Here is a 16,296-nt window from a genome sequence, read left to right on the forward strand (position 1 = left end):
TTGGCTAGTTTTTTCCTTGACTTGGAATAAAATGTTAATATTACTTATCGATGTGCTTCATGAATTTTTCCTTTGTGAGGAGACCCTTCAGCGGTTACATATCTCATTTATCTAAGGGTCGTTTCATGCGGATCGCGCCAGATAACGAAATCTCCCCGCACCCCACTTCCCATCTAGGATTCATGGATTTGTTCACTAAGCACTGCTTGGAGTAACATCACATCATGTTACTAGCATATTCGTAATTCTGTGAATTACAATTTCCATATCAATCTCATAATACAAAAGTTTCCTTCTATATAATACAACTTTCAATACCTGGCACTGTGCAAAGAAAACCACTACCATACATAATGTCCTTCACCAACATCCCAATACTCGACCTCTCTCTCGCCAGATCCCCAGAAACTAAGTCCGAGTTCCTGGATCAACTGCGCCATGCATTACTCGAAGTGGGATTTCTATATCTGAAGAACGTTGGGATAACCCAGGAACTAATAGATAATGTTATCGAGGAAGGGGTCAAGTTCTTTGATATTCCTCTGGAGGAAAAGTAGGTTCTCTCTGCTCACTTCTCACATCTCATTTCACCAATATACTTGCATAAACACCCAATAGGTATGCCAAACCTCCAATCTAACTTCATCCAGGACCAAAATCCAAATGGTCAACGCGCCCTCTTTCCTAGGCTACTCCCCCCTCTCTGCCGAAATCACCGCCCACGCGATCGATCAGCGCGAACAAATCGATCTCTCCACTCCCCATCCTATCCCTACTGCCTCTGATCCCCTCCACTACAATCTTCTCGCTCCCAATCTCTGGCCCTCGCCCACCTATCTCCCTAATTTCCGCCCCGTTTTCGAATCTTACATCAAACAAATGGGTGATATATCCATATTCTTCACCAGTTTGATTGCAGAAGCTATTGGACTCTCCGCAAATGCATTTGAGCGATATTTTGATACCGATCAACAGCATAAATTAAAAGTGGTTAAATATCCGGATTTGAAGGAATTGGGTCTGCGGCCCGAACAAGAGGGTCAGGGAGTAGGTCCACACAAGGATTCCATGTTGACGTCGTATTTATTGCAGGTTGGGGATAAGAAGGGGCTACAGGTGCAGAATTTGAGGGGGGAGTGGATTGATTGTCCGCCGATTGAAGGAACGTTGGTGGTGGCTATTGGACAGGGAATGGAGGCGCTGACGAAGGGGGTTTGTATGAGTACTACGCATAGGGTTTTGAGCCCGCAGTATGGAGGGGGGCCGAGATATAGTGTGCCGTTTTTTCAGGGGGTGAGGGGAAGTACGAGGTTTGAGGAGTTGAATGAGGTGGGGATTGGGGAGGTCAAGGAGGAGGTTAGGCAGATGAGGAGAAAGGTTTTGGAGAGTGTCGGGGGTAGGTTGGATGATGTTGAGTTTACTTTTAGAGGGGGCGGAAAGGCGGATACGCTAGGGGAGGCGACGTTAAGAAATAGGATTAAGAGCCATGTGGATGTAGGAGAAAAGTGGTATCCAGAAATTCTTGCGGATATAAGAGCAGAGCAAGAAGCGGAACGCAGACAAAAGGGTTTACCCGTTACTCCACCCGCGGAAACATGAGGCAGAGATTCATTGTCTCAAATAAATTCAATAGTCCAAAGGAATCCAACTAAGTCAAGCCCCTTTTCGTTGTTGTATGGCGATCCGAACTACCTGACTAGTCCCGATCCATTACTTATCATGCGAAGTAAAACACACATTTGTAGATAAGAAACAGATTGTTCTGGTTCAAATAGCTAGTCTGCTGGCTTGTGAATAAACGCCATTGTATCTCCCGCCCATGCGCCAATCGCTTGTTCTTCTTTCGCAAATTGATGTCAATCCTCTGATCATCGAAACCCAAAATTTTCCTCTACCACATCTGTCCAACCGTAAAATATCGTGTCTTCGTCATTGCGTCGTACGAAATCGTAAGATGAGTCGCACAAAGAAGTGTCGAGGATTCATTTCTTGCCAACTAATGCAGCCTGCTGAGCCATAAACGCTGGGAAGCAGAGTTCCGGTCCTTTTGAGTGCTTGTTCATGGCGTGTTCAGTGAGACTGGTGATGGGATATTAGTTTCGGTATGGTTTGAATTTGGCTTGATGCTTCAAGAAAGAAAACGACTGCAGGCCTCCCAAAATTCCTTGCATCCTTTTTTTCCTCTTTCTCTTCCTGCAGGATTCTTCCCGTCCCGACGCATAATTCCCAGAATACCCGCATCTTTTCTTTCAAGACTGACGACTGTGCGAAATGGCAAATGTAAATCGCAAACGAAGAAATAAAATACTCACGCAGGAAGTCTAGTGGTCTTCAAGAAAGTGGTTTTGCAAACCTCGCATTGAATATCCTTTGCTGACTCGTTGACCTTCAGTTGCGACTTTGCGACACCCTTCTCAGCATCTTTTTGATTGCGTGCACGCTTGGAAGCTGCTTTTGCGCCCTGTGAAGAGGTCAGGTCTCCAGTATTTAGAATGCGACGATCATAGTTCGTGGTTGAAAACCGGGTTGAGAGACCCTAAGGTGGAGAATTTCCCTGGCCTTGATTGACCGGACAAGAAAAAAGGGTTATGGAGTTTAAAGGGGAAATAAGGGTAAGAGAGTTTAAACCTACATTACCTCCTCCCATTTTGAGAGATGTTTTGATTGATTTAAGAAGTTATTAAATGGTGTATATGTATGTATGAATGATGGAAGACAATCCAAGACTCTCTTGATTACTTGAAGACGAAGAAGAAGAAGAAGTTTGGGTTGGGGGGAAGAGAAGAGAAGAGGAGAAAAGTAAGAAGTTCTGGAACTTTTAATGCGTGTACCAATGATTTTTTTTTTGCTTACGGAGTCCGATAAGATAGGTGTACGGAGTAGAGAGTACTAGGTAGATTTGATCTTGTCTCATGTGCTTATTATTACTATTATTGTTTACTTTACAAATTATCAAAATAATCAATAAATTTAATTTAATTCGCTTAACTACGGTATATATTATAAATTAGCGCCATTTGAGTAATAAGCTAATAATCTCATATTTTATCTAAGCCCAAAACAGCATTAACATTTCACCTAGTTTCCATAACATAAATTCACGTCGCGTCGCGCATTCCCTCCTCCTCCTCGTCTCTTCTCTTCTTATTCTACTTTTATTTATTTCTCAAAATAAAAACTTCCATCAAAACCATCAATATAATTTAGAAATTCCTCTTGAATGCTTCGTTCTATTTCAAATTCTCTCAATCCTCTATTCGGAAGTCCAAGAAAATCGACAGTTGAAGATCGTTTTGAGGGAGAGAAAGATCAAGAATTCACCATGTCTTCACCAAATGATATTACTCTTGCTGAGTTTAACCAAACGTTGGCAAGATATCCTGCGCTGCTCAATAAATATGCAAAAGACAGTAAGTTCATTCTTTCCTTGATCATTCGCGAAAGATTTCGTTGTTAATTTAATATTCGATTTAGCAAAAGAAGGTGTTACTCCTCTCCAAGAGCTCGATAGATTCAGATATGTTGAGGCGCCAGCAAAGTTTAAGGATGGTTCAAACACTTTCTCTATTGAAGATATCACGAAGTTGGTTGATTGGAAACTGTAAGTTTATTCCATCCCCATGATTTGCTTTATTTTCATTTGTTTTCTTTTTTCGCGTTATTTTGTTTGTCGATTGGTAGGTGGAGAAGAGGCCGCGTTTTGTCTGAAGCTCGGCTTTCCGGAGGTCTTTCACTTTCCCACCCTCATCGCAAAAAATTAAGAAAAAATATTTCGTCTTATTTTTATTATTTCTTCGTCTCTAAAGTTACTATGGAATGTCATTTAAAATTATTTCGATGCTAATTTTCGATTTAGTCGACATGGTGCCTACCGTCCAGGTTTCCTGAAGAAGGTTGCCAAGAACACAGATGAGATTGTCGAGGCTGCTACTAAGGATGCTTTTGACTACTACAAGGCCAACCCAACGGATATTGGCGTTGTCATCAACAAGCTCAAGGATCCGTTGATGGGAATTGGACCGGCCACTGCCTCCCTCATCCTCTCTGTCCGTTATCCCGATCATGTGACATTCTTCAGTGATGAATGCTTCAAATGGCTCGTCAATGATGGAGAACATAAACCAACACCAAAATACAACGTTGCCGAGTTTGAGAAAATACACGCCGCCGCTAAATCTTTGGCCACTCGTCTCCGTGTCAATCCTCTTCAAATTGAGAAGGTTGCTTTCGTCATTATCAAGGAAACTGAGCCAGTTCTCGTCCCAAGGGAGAAGCCCACCCCCAGTGGCCGTGGCCGAGGTCGTCCAGCCAAGCCTGATAGTGAGAAGAAGATCAAGGTTCCTTCCGGGCGCGGACGCGGTCGACCTTCCAGTGGTATCGTCAAGCCTAAACCTACACCAAGAGTTCCAAAACCTCCCAAGGAGCCAAAAGCCCCAAAAGAACCTAAAGCACCAAAAGAGCCCAAGCCTGCCAAAGAACCCAAAGCTGCTAAGACTCCTAAGTCCCCAAAGGCAAAGGCTGTCGTTGAGAAGAAAACTCCAGGAAAGAGAGGAAGACCCGCAAAGGCGCCTGCTGCCGAGGTTGATGTTGCCGAAAAGCCTGCTGCTACACCAAGCTCGGGTAAGAAGAGAGGAAGACCCGCCAAAGAACAAACCAGCGATACTCCAGCATCTGCTACCCCTGCTAGCAAGAAGAGAAAGGCATCTGATGATGCTGGTACACCAAGCTCTGCTGGTCGTGGTCGCCCCAAGAAGGTCAAGGCTTGATTTGATTCACTTCCGTGGAGTATGAGTGTTCAGTAGGAGATTTTGTGGTACCGACCAGCGACTTCTTCGAGAATACGTGTCTTTGTGGGTGTTTTTCCCAGGCCCTTCAGTAGGCTTTGCATTACTATTTCTTCTTTGCCAAAATTGACATATGGAACAGTAATAGCGTTGGGTTTCGCGCTTAGCTTTTGATTTTTGCTTACCATGGGCGTTGATATGGAGATATGAACGGGATGGATGGGATGGATAAATTTGTTCTGTTTTCTCTTTGGCTCGGATTTGTATGATAACACAATATGGAAAGAACATCAGTTGTGCAACAATTAAATGTTTTATAACTTCGTTTTTGTTTGATTTGAACCGTAGAATGCGTGTATATGCCGGGCTGATTCGATGCGAGTGAAACTATGGCATATCGAGTTCGGAAATTGATATCTACAGCTCAGATGCCGTGTTTATATATTTTACTCGGAGCTCAGTCTCTGCAAACATGAACACATATCATCGTGTTCCTAAACAACAAAGGAGGGGGTTCCTATGTGATATTTAAGACACTAGCAGCGGCATACAACATAGGCACAAGTCCAAGGTTTATCTCGACGAATACAATTTATTGGCTTTACTAGAGATTGCTGGTCCATCCTCTTTCCATGTAAGCACAAAATAGCCCAATGACCTCAAATCTCCCATCATCGACTCACACGACGCAATCAACTGTTAAAACCCCATACTGATAGCTTCATTTATGTTTGCAACGGCTTTGAGATCTTGACTTACTTCTTGTGTCATATTTTAGGTAGTGCGGGATATGCATAGTGTTGCACGTCGTAACGTTGGGTGGCGGTGGTGTTGCATGGGTTAGTTTGGAATTTCCAAGAGTAAGTTGGTTCTGCTTCCCGTATAAAAAGATCACCGGGACTTGATGTAGAATTCTTGGAGCTCATAAAGGCCTAATAAAGTCTATAGCCTATGTGAAATTGTTTTCACAGGACATTGGACTAATTTCCAACTAGGAATGGTGATGGTCTGGAACGGTGGGTTGCTAAGATTGATGGTATCATGAGAAGAGAAACATGGAGTGACAATTTGGAGATTGGAGGGACATAGCTATGTGCTAGAGATTAGGATTGTAATGCCTGTTCATAGACTCCGTTTACATTCATCCATTCGTGTCTTTATATCTCAACCAATGATGCAGCCAAGGTAAACCTGCTGACCCAACATGTTCAGTTATCTAATCGTGCTTTGACTTGAGATGTGCAACAAAACGCTCAGAAGGTCTTGCTCGGAACATTCCCAGATATTTGATTTGATCGGGAGCAATGGTCTAATTGGGGGACAAGCGATGGTCGAGGGAAGGTCTAAATGGAGGCTAAACTAGAAGGATATGATATTTCAACGCTTTGACAAGCGAGGGGGAAAGAATATGAGGTTTCGGATTGAAGTAGTGTGATGTTTCGATAAGACGAAACTCTCTTCACAAGATGGGATTTCCCTACCTGTTATTATTGCTCTTACTTCTGAAATTAGAATTCTCCAATCTGATTCAGATTAGTGCTCGGTAAACTCAGTGATAGGGATGACAGCTAAGGTAGACATCACATCTCATGAGCTTCATGTAAATTCGTCCCAATTCTCTGTGAACTTAGTATCGAAACCCGACTACGGGTATCATTCATTTCACATTAGTCTTGTTCCTCGTTATTTCCTCAATTGGGCGTCAAGGACCCTGCTCTGGATTAACTCTCACTCTAAATTAAGCAAGCGCTTCCCCACATCTATTTTTATCCCCAGTTTCCAACCTCAAATCTTACCTTCCCAAACGCATCACCAATCATTGAATTTCACACATCACGAAATGTCACTCCTCTTCTCACTCTCGGCCAAACAATTCTCTTGCGAACAATAATCCTCAGACAACCACCTACACCGTCAGCCTTTACCATAAAACTAATCTCTCGATGACTTTTGTTGCACATCGCATTCTGTTCGCGAATTTCCTATTGCGTTCAAGGAATGAATGATTGGCTATGATGGACTGAGAGAGGAGCCATAGAATTTATGGACCGAGATAAGCAGCAATATTAATTGGATATGTATCGTCCTGCGAAAGAGGGCCAAAAGTTGGGTCTACCGAATCTGAAATGTACCACGTCATCGAAGCATTTGAACTTTGAAGCCTGCAAGTCTGGTGCTTCAACTATCAATGCACATGGGTGATCTCCCGAAATTCTACCCCCAAATATGGATTCGTATACAAGGGCGATCTTGAGATAGAGCTCCTATTCGTCAATGTATGCGAGGCGCGTATGCACACGGACTTGCAAGCGCCTTATCTGATATATATCTTGAAGGATGTTGGGACTTTGGACGATTGTATCTATACCCAGTTAGACTAGATTACACTGGTGTGTATTGACCAATAAATTGGATGCTCATCTCTCCTTGTATGTAGTGAATCCCTTTTGTTGCGTTCCTTCTTGGAGTCGTCTGTGCTCCTGTTGGTTGTACTGTTGCCTCGAAAACGTCTTGTTGCAGATCTCATCTCCATGCTGGGTTCTCAATCGTTACTTACCTAGCTCGTATTAGGCTTCTGAGTAGATGGTCTTCACTGCGTTAACTCTTGGCTGCTATAGGGCCCGCAATGCTGCACTTGCAAATCTCAACAGCTAGATCACGAAGCTTCCAGAGATAGTCTGTCAGTCCTCTCGGTTCTCTGGCGGTATAAGATTTGGCACAATGTCCTCAGAAATTCATGTCATTTGTTACTCAGTTGCCATCTTACTAGCAGGCATTCCAACCTCGATTTCGTCAATTGGGAAGTTCATCTCTTTGAATATCCCCAGCTAGAATATGGTAAACTCCTTCCTGGTTCTACCTTCAAATGGCCCATAGATCTAACGTACGTCCGTGAGGTCTTTTGATAGATATGGCCTCTGCCGCGGTCCGCAAAAGCACCTCTGCGCAATATCGAAGCCGCAACCGTACCGCATTCGCTTAGAAAGTTCATTGCGCGCCTAATTGCAATTGTGAAATATCTCCACGAGGTCTTCATTCCGGTCTCGGTTCTCCAAAGTACTATATATATGCATGTTCTTACAAGGGAATCCCTAGTAGGTACTCATGTTAGTCTCTATTATCTCTTGGGAATGTATGTAAAGTTATTGATTCTGGCGTTCTAACATTTGCTGCCTGGTCTCCGACCTACAAATCGATCACCACAAGTCTATATATACGCATTAGGTAGAGAGAAGGCCTATGAAAGTATATGGTAGTTTGTGGTCTTCTGCCTCAAAGTGGGTGCATGATATGTATCGAACTTGTCGAGCCATCGCTACTGAAATCTGTGGCTAAGCTAAGGCGTTCGCCTACAGAATATCTTGCTCTGATGCATGTAATGATAGGCGCGCGTCTAGACATATTAGCTGGACGGTCATATTTGAGGAGGCCAAGAGAAGCATTTTGACATAATGGCTTACTATAATTATCCATTTTAGGCCAAAGATGGGTAGCTCCTAACCTTTTCTGAGACCCGAATATAATCATGTTGCATATCTGCATTAGGCAGCGAATGTAGAGTTATAGTCTTTTACAATTAGGGAGGTCAATTCGAGCTTCTATCACCCCTGTCGCCGATGTAGACATGCAACAAATTTTCTTGAGCACTTGAGTGGGAATGGGATCCGCAGCATGTAAGTCTCGGAATGAGAACAATGGGGATAAAGCAAATTGTTCTAAACGATAGCTTTCACGCGATGTTGTTGAAACTTGTAACGAATGCTCTGAAACCGAGTGCTCGAGTCATAGTATTGACTACCTACAGACTGGAAGACAAGTTGCTGTTAGCAAAGTCAATTGCCTTGTGGGAAGGAATGAGACATCAACACATTGCTAGGTGATTGTAGCACTAACTCTAGAATCCTCTGTCCCAAGTAGCACCTAGAGCTACTTATTGGGCGTTCTTTATATATTCAAGACAACTACTTTCTTAACAAGCTGTATGTTAAAGTAGAGATTGGCAAGAAAATACGAATTTTGTTCTATTACAGGTAGGGATTTCGACAAGTGCATAATAACACCCTTGATGAATTTAGATTAGCTAGTTGTAAGTTAAACATGACGCCCATAATTTACACTATCATTATTTTGATGTATTCCTCTGATTAATCCTGACCTGAATTCAGGATTCCGTTTCTGTTCTATGTTCCGATCTCTTTTATGTGCACATCTTTCAGGTGTTATTGGGCTATTTCTACCTTTGCTAAAATACTTCTAAACAAACAGAGCTTTTTACTCACAGGAAGACCCAAGTACATGCAATAAGCTTGGATTTCCCTTTTCTTGAAGATTCTCAAGGTTTCCAGTGTGTAAAAGAAACAGAGAAGTGCGATGAATTCTAAAGTATACTACCAACGCCATACACCTCTCAATAATCCAATCCACCTAGCTTTAGAAATTACATCCCAGTCCAAAGTTTTTTGGTTTGTTTAGTTTGAGGCTTTCAAGAAATCTGGTGGTATTCATTCATTATGATTGAATGAAACAATTCACCACAAAAGCTCATGTGCATCAGCTAATGACATTAGATGATACAATTCAATTTGCAACTCATACATTGCATCACTATACATAATGATTATAACTAATTGAGCTAGGAACTGAGCTAGTTGTTGATCTTGTTCATAGACAGACTTCTAAGTTGACATAAAAGTTTCCCCTCCATCCACATTATCTCAATCTCCAACTCATCTGTCAAAGCAACATCCTTTGATACACTAGGAAAACCTCTGAGATAATTGAGTTCTACGTTATTTTTCAATCCTTTTATCATACTATGATCCTTCTTTTCAACCACCTTTCTTATCTGTTGGTGCAGATACTACCAAAGCAAAAACAAGTCTCGACCCCTGAGACTGTCGGTAAACATGGCAGATGTAAGCAGCACCAATATTCCATCATGTGATTCTGTATTTACATACCTACATTACAGTCTTCCTCACGACAGGCAACCAGTTTGAGAAATAACAGACAAACATCTAGCAACAAGAATCCAGCTCAACTCAAATGCACCGCTTGTGAAGAGTTTCAAGATTTTCAACAAATGGCTAGACTTCCTTGCAAATGTGTATATTGCAGCACCTGCCTCCAAAGACGTTTCGCTTGCGCGATAAAGGCTGAGCACATGTTTCCTGTCACATGCTGCTGGGATACTCTCAATGTCACGCCCTATTATAATCTGTTGTCTCCTGATCTGATTCGCGACTATGAAGCCAAGAAAATCGAATACGAAACCGTGGATCGTACTTACTGCGCCAACAAAGTTTGCTCTGATTTTATCGTCAAGGAAAATATCAGAGGACATAAAGCTTTCTGCGCCAAGTCGCCATGCAATACAATTACATGCACAAAGTGTAAGAGCGAATGGCATGATGGAGAATGTCCTCGCGATCAGAATCAAGAGCTAGTTCTTGCCGAAGCCCAGAGACAAGGCTGGAAACGATGTGCGAAATGTGGTAGCTTGATCGAATTTGTTGATGGATGTCTCCAGATGGAGTAAGTCCTCAATCTTTCCTCTCGTTCTCTGTCGTGCTTCCAAAATCGCACACTAATTCTCACACTCTAGATGTCAATGCGGCTATGAATTCTGCTATTGCTGCGCCGCGGTATGGAAAACTTGTCGATGCAAACAAATTGACCTTGATCGATTACTCAGAGCTACCAATACGTATGCAGATAACGAACGTTTCATGGAGGTCAATGAAGATGGTGAAGGCGGTGATGAGGACGGTGATGAGGATGGTGATGAGGACGGTGATGAGGACGGTGATGAGGACAGTGATGAGGACGGTGATGAGGACGGTGATGAGGACGGTGTTTAAGACAATGGTACATACGCGGATTTACCTAAGGATTCATAAAGATAGAGTCGATATTACGAATAGTATCATAGAGACACAATCTGCTGTGGTTCATCGGGATGAGATGAATGATGATAGGGTTTGATGAACGGTACCTGGAGTTGTGGGGAGTTGCATATCGGGTTTGAGCGTTGGCTGTGATTCTAGAGTCACATTTATGGAGTGGACATAGTAGTTTGAGAGTTCTGGGTTTGTGATTCATGGAATGGTTTGCGGGCAGTGGTTCGGGCGAGCAGCTCTAGTAATTCAGCGGGAAGGGTTCGGAGTTTGGATTTTCTTTGCATCTTGTTTCCCATATCTAGTTCTTAGAATGCTATCGGTCAAGTAGTTTACTGGTATAAATGCAAAGTACTGGATCATTCAAACATGCTCGCGTGAATAGGCACTCTCTCAGGTGGAAAGGCAAAATCATTGTTCATATTTTTAACGGATAGCCGTAATCTTGACAACAAAAATAAAAAATCTGACTAACTAAACGTTTCCTAAGTAAAGCTATCTTGACAGGTGTAAGAATATGTAGCAAAGGATATTCCGGATGAAAGCTCGAGTTTGAGGGGAAGGTACTCGGGAGATTTCGAAAGCATGACTACTGTCCAACTCAATATATCTGGCACAGACTCGAATGATTTTCAGAAGCTTTTTTTATAGGTGTTATTTGTCTATAAGACGAAAACCCAGGCGAAGAAAGAATCTCACCTTGACGTTGAAATAGTGGATACGTATAATAAAATGACCGTGAACCTTCGACCCCAACCGGCACTTAATTATACAGTATCGCAGAGCAGGTGTGTTGGTGATAGCAAGAGCTTGGACGATGTGAATTTGTAAGACGTGCACCATAGGTTTGTCTGAATGCCAAGTTTCAAGTGTATTTAGTTGTGTGGAAATATTGAACTATTGAAGATGGATGGGTAAAAGGGTCTTTCGGGAGTTCGAAAGTTCAAGAGTTCGAGATCATGGTCGTTCAGATATGACGCGCGTATAGAGGAAAACTGTCGAACCATACGAGCATCTTGCGCATGAGAGTTGAGATCTATGCCATGCGGTGGCAATGATAGGGTCTCAAAGGTTGAGGATTACTACTTTGTCGACGTAAAAAGCATGGAGGACTTCGCAGACATGAGCGCATCGATGGTATCGTGTAATAGATATGTAATGAGCAGATAAATACTAAAGTTCTTTAGCTTCGAAATCATTTGGGCTATCACATAACTGGGTCTCTGTCGGCTTGAAAGAGAAAAGTATATCTGCTGTCATGCTTTCATGCATACCTGGAATCAAAAAGAAATGAAGTCCAAAGACTTTGTTGCTGGCGCAGGTTCAGCGCCAAAGAAAAAGAAGTTTGTAGGTGATAGATTGGAACAATAGGGCGTAAATGCTGAAATTTTGCACATGAGAGGAGTAGAGAAGATTCGTCCTGCAAGATTTCAATAAGGCAAATCTGTGATGCTATGATGCGAGCAAAGGTAAAGATTGATTGCGCAGCCTCGCGCTGATGATAAAACATGTTCTTGCTTGATACGAGTGTCGTACATCTCAGTTCCTTACTAACATACCGTCGGTATGGAATTAAAAAGCGTTGTCAAATAAGCAAATAATTGATAGATTGAAAATATCCGAGTAAATTTCCTGTTTTGGATCAACAACTTCAGAACAAAAGTGGGTCGATGGGTAGGAAAGAGTGAGAGAAATGAGCAAAAAAAAGCAAAAGGATAGGTAGAGAGGTACGTGCAGTTAGTTCAACAATATAGATGAACGCTGTGTACCTAAGCCACGAGGGGACCTCGAAGCTGTCGGAGAGGACGGCCAGTTGAGTTTAACAATATAGATAAACGCTGTGCCCTCAAGCAGATGGATCAGACCATTCCGCTAAACTGTCCGAAGACGAAGGAGACAGCACTATTGGGAAATAAGTATACCAGATTGGGTCCCAGTTGATGTTAGCTCAGTCTGCAATCTTGATATTCACTTCACAACGTTCACCGGCGATGTCCCTTATTGGCTTCATGACAAAGACGCGTCGCTGATAAACGATATGAGGCCGCCGTATAAAGTCGCGTGAAAGAATTGAGCTTTCAAATCTCGTGATGTCAACCATAACGATTTGCTTACCAATTTTAACCGTACCACATCCCCTCACCATTCGACCACATCAAAATGAACACTGCAGTTAGTGATTTTTATTCTCTATGCCGCCAGATGGGCCACCCTCCTCCGACGTTTATCAAGCTCAACAACCAGCCAAAGAACCGCGTTGCCCTAGTGGTAACAGTATATGGCCAGCAAATTGTCTCCTCGCGTCCAGAAAGCACCTACAAGGCAGCCAAGACTGCTTTGGCTAGAAAGGCTACACATTATCTCAGTGGTAGTCAGACTACTATGCCACAAATTGTATTTGATGCTGTATGTTTAATTATTCATGTGAGCCATCGGCTCTAGCTAAATCGATGAATAGGGCAATGCAATTTTCGGAAACAATGGGCAAAGCATCAGTAATGCAAGCGCCTTACAACATCAAGCGGCCAATTTGGCTGTAAGTGGACCACGATACCAATTCTCACGTATCACCGATAAACTGATGGCAAAACGGCCGGCCTCTCACAACGCCCTCAGCACCGATGACCAATTATATCTCGAAAAGCACTTCAGACGTCAAATAGTAAGTCAGCTGGGCAGAGCTACTGGTGTTCAGGTGACAGCAGCGGCCGACCTCATGGCTGATATCATTCTGAGGCGACCTGAAGGACAAACAACGGAGTGGCATGGAGCGATGAGGGTCTTCACGGAGAGATTGGCCCAAAGACTGAACGAGGGCAGTGGCTAGAAGGTGATATATGTTTCTAGCCTTGGCTGTCTAGATGTGTAAATCACGGGGATGTAAAATTGGAAATAGCCAATAATCTGCAAATTATTGGGAAGTATTTGAATCTGAACATTCACCAATTTAACTCCTGGAGTGAGAATTTACAGAAGGTGAATCAAGCCAATTCATTTTGGTATTGTCTTTATTCTCAAGCGAGAACAGCCGATCTAACTACCAACGACGGTTCAACTGTGTGGTCTATGTATTAGAACTCTTTCAATATTCAGTCTATACTTCATGCTCGATACTAGATGGCACTAGCTAGTTCTAGGCTCTCAAGCACAATTTCGTTCCTTTCAAGCTTGGATTCGCAACATGGTAATGATCTTTCTTTGTTACTGTTCTCAATAATGCACTTTCTTAACTTCAACCACTGGGTCGCAATTATATATTACCCAGCCTCGATTTTTGCTACTATTATTTCTCAGCCTGGTATCTCAGATAGAACGAGTCTATTGTCTAACCTCTCCCTTTCTTGATGTCACTTCTTAGCTTCGACTTCTAGCCCGCAGTGACATATGTTCAGCTTCAGCTTCAAACATTACTTTTGCTGGTTCTATCGAGCTTTCTATTAACTGATTAATATAGAGAGCCAATACTCAGCTTCTACGTTCCATAAGTCTCCTCTCGGCTTCGGGCTTTAGATATGGATCTGTTTCTCAGGTTCAGCTTTCGATTCAAAAAAGCAAATGATTTAACCTTCATGCTGTTCTTTCAATGCTTCTTCAACCTTTGAACAACTACGATCTCTCTTTACATTCCTCCCTTGCTTCTATCTCTTCTTGACTCTACGGTGATCGAGCAGCTTGTCTTGTTGTGTCATGAATCACGTGTCTACTACACACGTGATTGTACTCTTCATGGATGTAATCCAGTGCACTGCTCACCATTCGATCTAGCCCAGATCTACAGCCTAGTTTCAACAGCGAAGATAATGTCTACATGTGCTGCTATCTTAGCATAACATGAACGATTGTGCACAACCCCCCCCCCCCCCCCCCCCCCGTCTTTTGAAGCACTATGAAAGAAGGACGTCGGCATAGGCTGCCATGATAAGAATAATTACTCATACGATTGCGTGCCCCTTTCTTCATTCCAAATCTGTGTTTGTCTTGCGTTGCCATGCCAGTGTATAGGACGCGCAATAACTCAGCATCAAAGCTTCTCCAGCCCCCTTTCAATATTTCCCCATGCACGTAACCAACTCAGCTGCAAACTCCTGCAAAGGTCCATATTTCTCATTAAAAAGGAGTCCTTCGTCTAAAACATCTGCAGTGCCTGCACATATGCAACGAGGTATTTCGTCTTCCTTGACGTTTCAGATACCAACAGTATAGATACCAGCCCTCCACTTTCCAATAACATGAACTCTCATGTTGAAGGTCGAAGGATTTTGATACTCCACTCCCCATCTCCCCGCGACCACTTGAATCCTCCTCCCTCCTTTATCGGAAGGTCGGAGACATGTCATATCATGATCATTAGTGATAATCCGATCACATGCATCATCTCGCACCTAGACTGCCAGGTTTTTCGGATTCGCAATCTGTCGATCGCGGACATCCTACGCTTCTTATCCATTCTTCATCCCTTGATCGTACATCTCCGTGGCAAAAAGATCTCTTCAGCATCCAATGATTGAAGCTGGAAAGGGGCGATCCTATGAATATCTATGCCTCGGTTACTATCCGACATGTACCTCAATCTATGGACTTTTGATCGTTGACGCCGTTGACGCCTTAATCTGATGGATCTACAAAACATCGTTAACCGAAGCAAAAGGCAGCAACCACTAACAAGTCTTGAATTCCTCGCTTCAATATCCTATGGCCGCCCTTACCTTTTTGCTAAAAGGCATCTTCAATCCTCACCCCACCGGCCGTACGGCATGACCCCGGTCCCATTACACACCCAATCACAATACATTAAATCTTGCATTTGTCTCTCTGCATTTCGTCCGGCACTTGCTTCAATCCAGACTCCACCGGACTTTGCGTCCCCGCCCACTTAGTAATATTCCCAGTCCGCTCCGCCCCACCACAAAACCCTGGTTCTGAGACTCGGGCCACCAACCAACCACTGAGCAGATCCAAAATTAACCTTTGCATGATCCCCTGTCCCTGTCGCTCAGGTCACACTATCTGGCCTCTTTCCAGGTAAATCTCCTCGCGTGCAGACTCGCTGCAGTTGCTTTGTTTGCCTTATGGACGGTGGAGCTAATTTCTTAGTGCGCTTCCAAGGACCAGGATGGCAGGTTCATTGATCATGCGACTACCATGCGCTATTAAAATCCCAACCACAGAGAGAATTTCCACTAGCACATGCCATGATACAACCTACAGACAGACCTTATGTTACACTAGAGTACCGGCCCTGGGTCAATGTTTTATCGACCCTCCATGGTTGGCGCTTAACGCTTTGACACTTTATGTTTGTAAATGTCGTTCAGCATGAAGAAAAAAGACCCTTAATTTATGTCAAACTCTAACACTCGAAGAACCCTGAGTCTTGAAGTGCTGAAGTGCGAAATAAGGAAGTTGTGAAGTAAAATCGATTACGCTAAGGTTAAAGATGATGCCCAAGCTAAGCGAGAAAGCAAGTAAGGATTTTCATCAAAAATCTATGGGGCGGAAAAACAATTCCCGATACAGATCCACAAGCACATGCGTGTGCTCCAAGAGGACGCAAAGGATCCTTATTGTTCTAGAAAAGGAATGGAAGGGAGGAAAAGCCCTAGAGGCTAGGGCAA

At 43.1% G+C, this 16,296-nt stretch overlaps 5 protein-coding genes across 5 annotated transcripts; 4 read left to right on the forward strand and 1 right to left on the reverse strand.

The window, feature by feature from the left end:
* Positions 1-353: 353 nt before the first annotated feature.
* Positions 354-1,599, forward strand: EAE98_000923 (uncharacterized protein; the record flags this gene model as incomplete). Its single annotated transcript, XM_038948540.1, has 2 exons — positions 354-553; positions 651-1,599. The coding sequence occupies 2 exons, from the start codon at positions 354-356 to the stop codon at positions 1,597-1,599; spliced, it is 1,149 nt and encodes a 382-aa protein (XP_038814806.1).
* A 383-nt stretch (positions 1,600-1,982) lies between these two features.
* On the reverse strand, positions 1,983-2,647 carry EAE98_000924 (uncharacterized protein; the record flags this gene model as incomplete). The annotated part of the gene is made up of 3 exons (XM_038948541.1): positions 1,983-2,079; positions 2,313-2,461; positions 2,633-2,647. The coding sequence occupies 3 exons, from the start codon at positions 2,645-2,647 to the stop codon at positions 1,983-1,985; spliced, it is 261 nt and encodes an 86-aa protein (XP_038814807.1).
* Positions 2,648-3,153: 506 nt separating this feature from the next.
* Positions 3,154-5,125, forward strand: EAE98_000925 (uncharacterized protein). The gene is made up of 3 exons (XM_038948542.1): positions 3,154-3,410; positions 3,475-3,601; positions 3,857-5,125. Exons 1-3 carry the CDS (start codon positions 3,221-3,223, stop codon positions 4,764-4,766), a joined length of 1,227 nt encoding a protein of 408 aa, XP_038814808.1. The 5' UTR covers positions 3,154-3,220; the 3' UTR covers positions 4,767-5,125.
* A 4,566-nt stretch (positions 5,126-9,691) lies between these two features.
* On the forward strand, positions 9,692-10,645 carry EAE98_000926 (uncharacterized protein; the record flags this gene model as incomplete). Its single annotated transcript, XM_038948543.1, has 3 exons — positions 9,692-9,733; positions 9,757-10,319; positions 10,390-10,645. The coding sequence occupies 3 exons, from the start codon at positions 9,692-9,694 to the stop codon at positions 10,643-10,645; spliced, it is 861 nt and encodes a 286-aa protein (XP_038814809.1).
* Positions 10,646-12,883: 2,238 nt separating this feature from the next.
* Positions 12,884-13,508, forward strand: EAE98_000927 (uncharacterized protein; the record flags this gene model as incomplete). The annotated part of the gene is made up of 2 exons (XM_038948544.1): positions 12,884-13,087; positions 13,140-13,508. The coding sequence occupies 2 exons, from the start codon at positions 12,884-12,886 to the stop codon at positions 13,506-13,508; spliced, it is 573 nt and encodes a 190-aa protein (XP_038814810.1).
* Between the last annotated feature and the right edge of the window lie 2,788 nt (positions 13,509-16,296).

The sequence above is a fragment of the Botrytis deweyae genome (genome assembly GCF_014898535.1).
Source record: "Botrytis deweyae strain B1 chromosome Unknown BDEW_002, whole genome shotgun sequence".
Lineage (NCBI taxonomy): Eukaryota > Fungi > Ascomycota > Leotiomycetes > Helotiales > Sclerotiniaceae > Botrytis > Botrytis deweyae.

Excerpts from the sequence above, each read along its gene's own strand:
- EAE98_000925 (XM_038948542.1), top strand. The coding sequence starts at position 3,221 with ATGCTTCGTTCTATTTCAAATTCTCTCAATCCTCTATTCGGAAGTCCA. Across the intron at positions 3,411-3,474 it reads CAATAAATATGCAAAAGACA|CAAAAGAAGGTGTTACTCCT; the intron begins GTAAGTTCATTC and ends TATTCGATTTAG. Across the intron at positions 3,602-3,856 it reads AAGTTGGTTGATTGGAAACT|TCGACATGGTGCCTACCGTC; the intron begins GTAAGTTTATTC and ends TTTTCGATTTAG.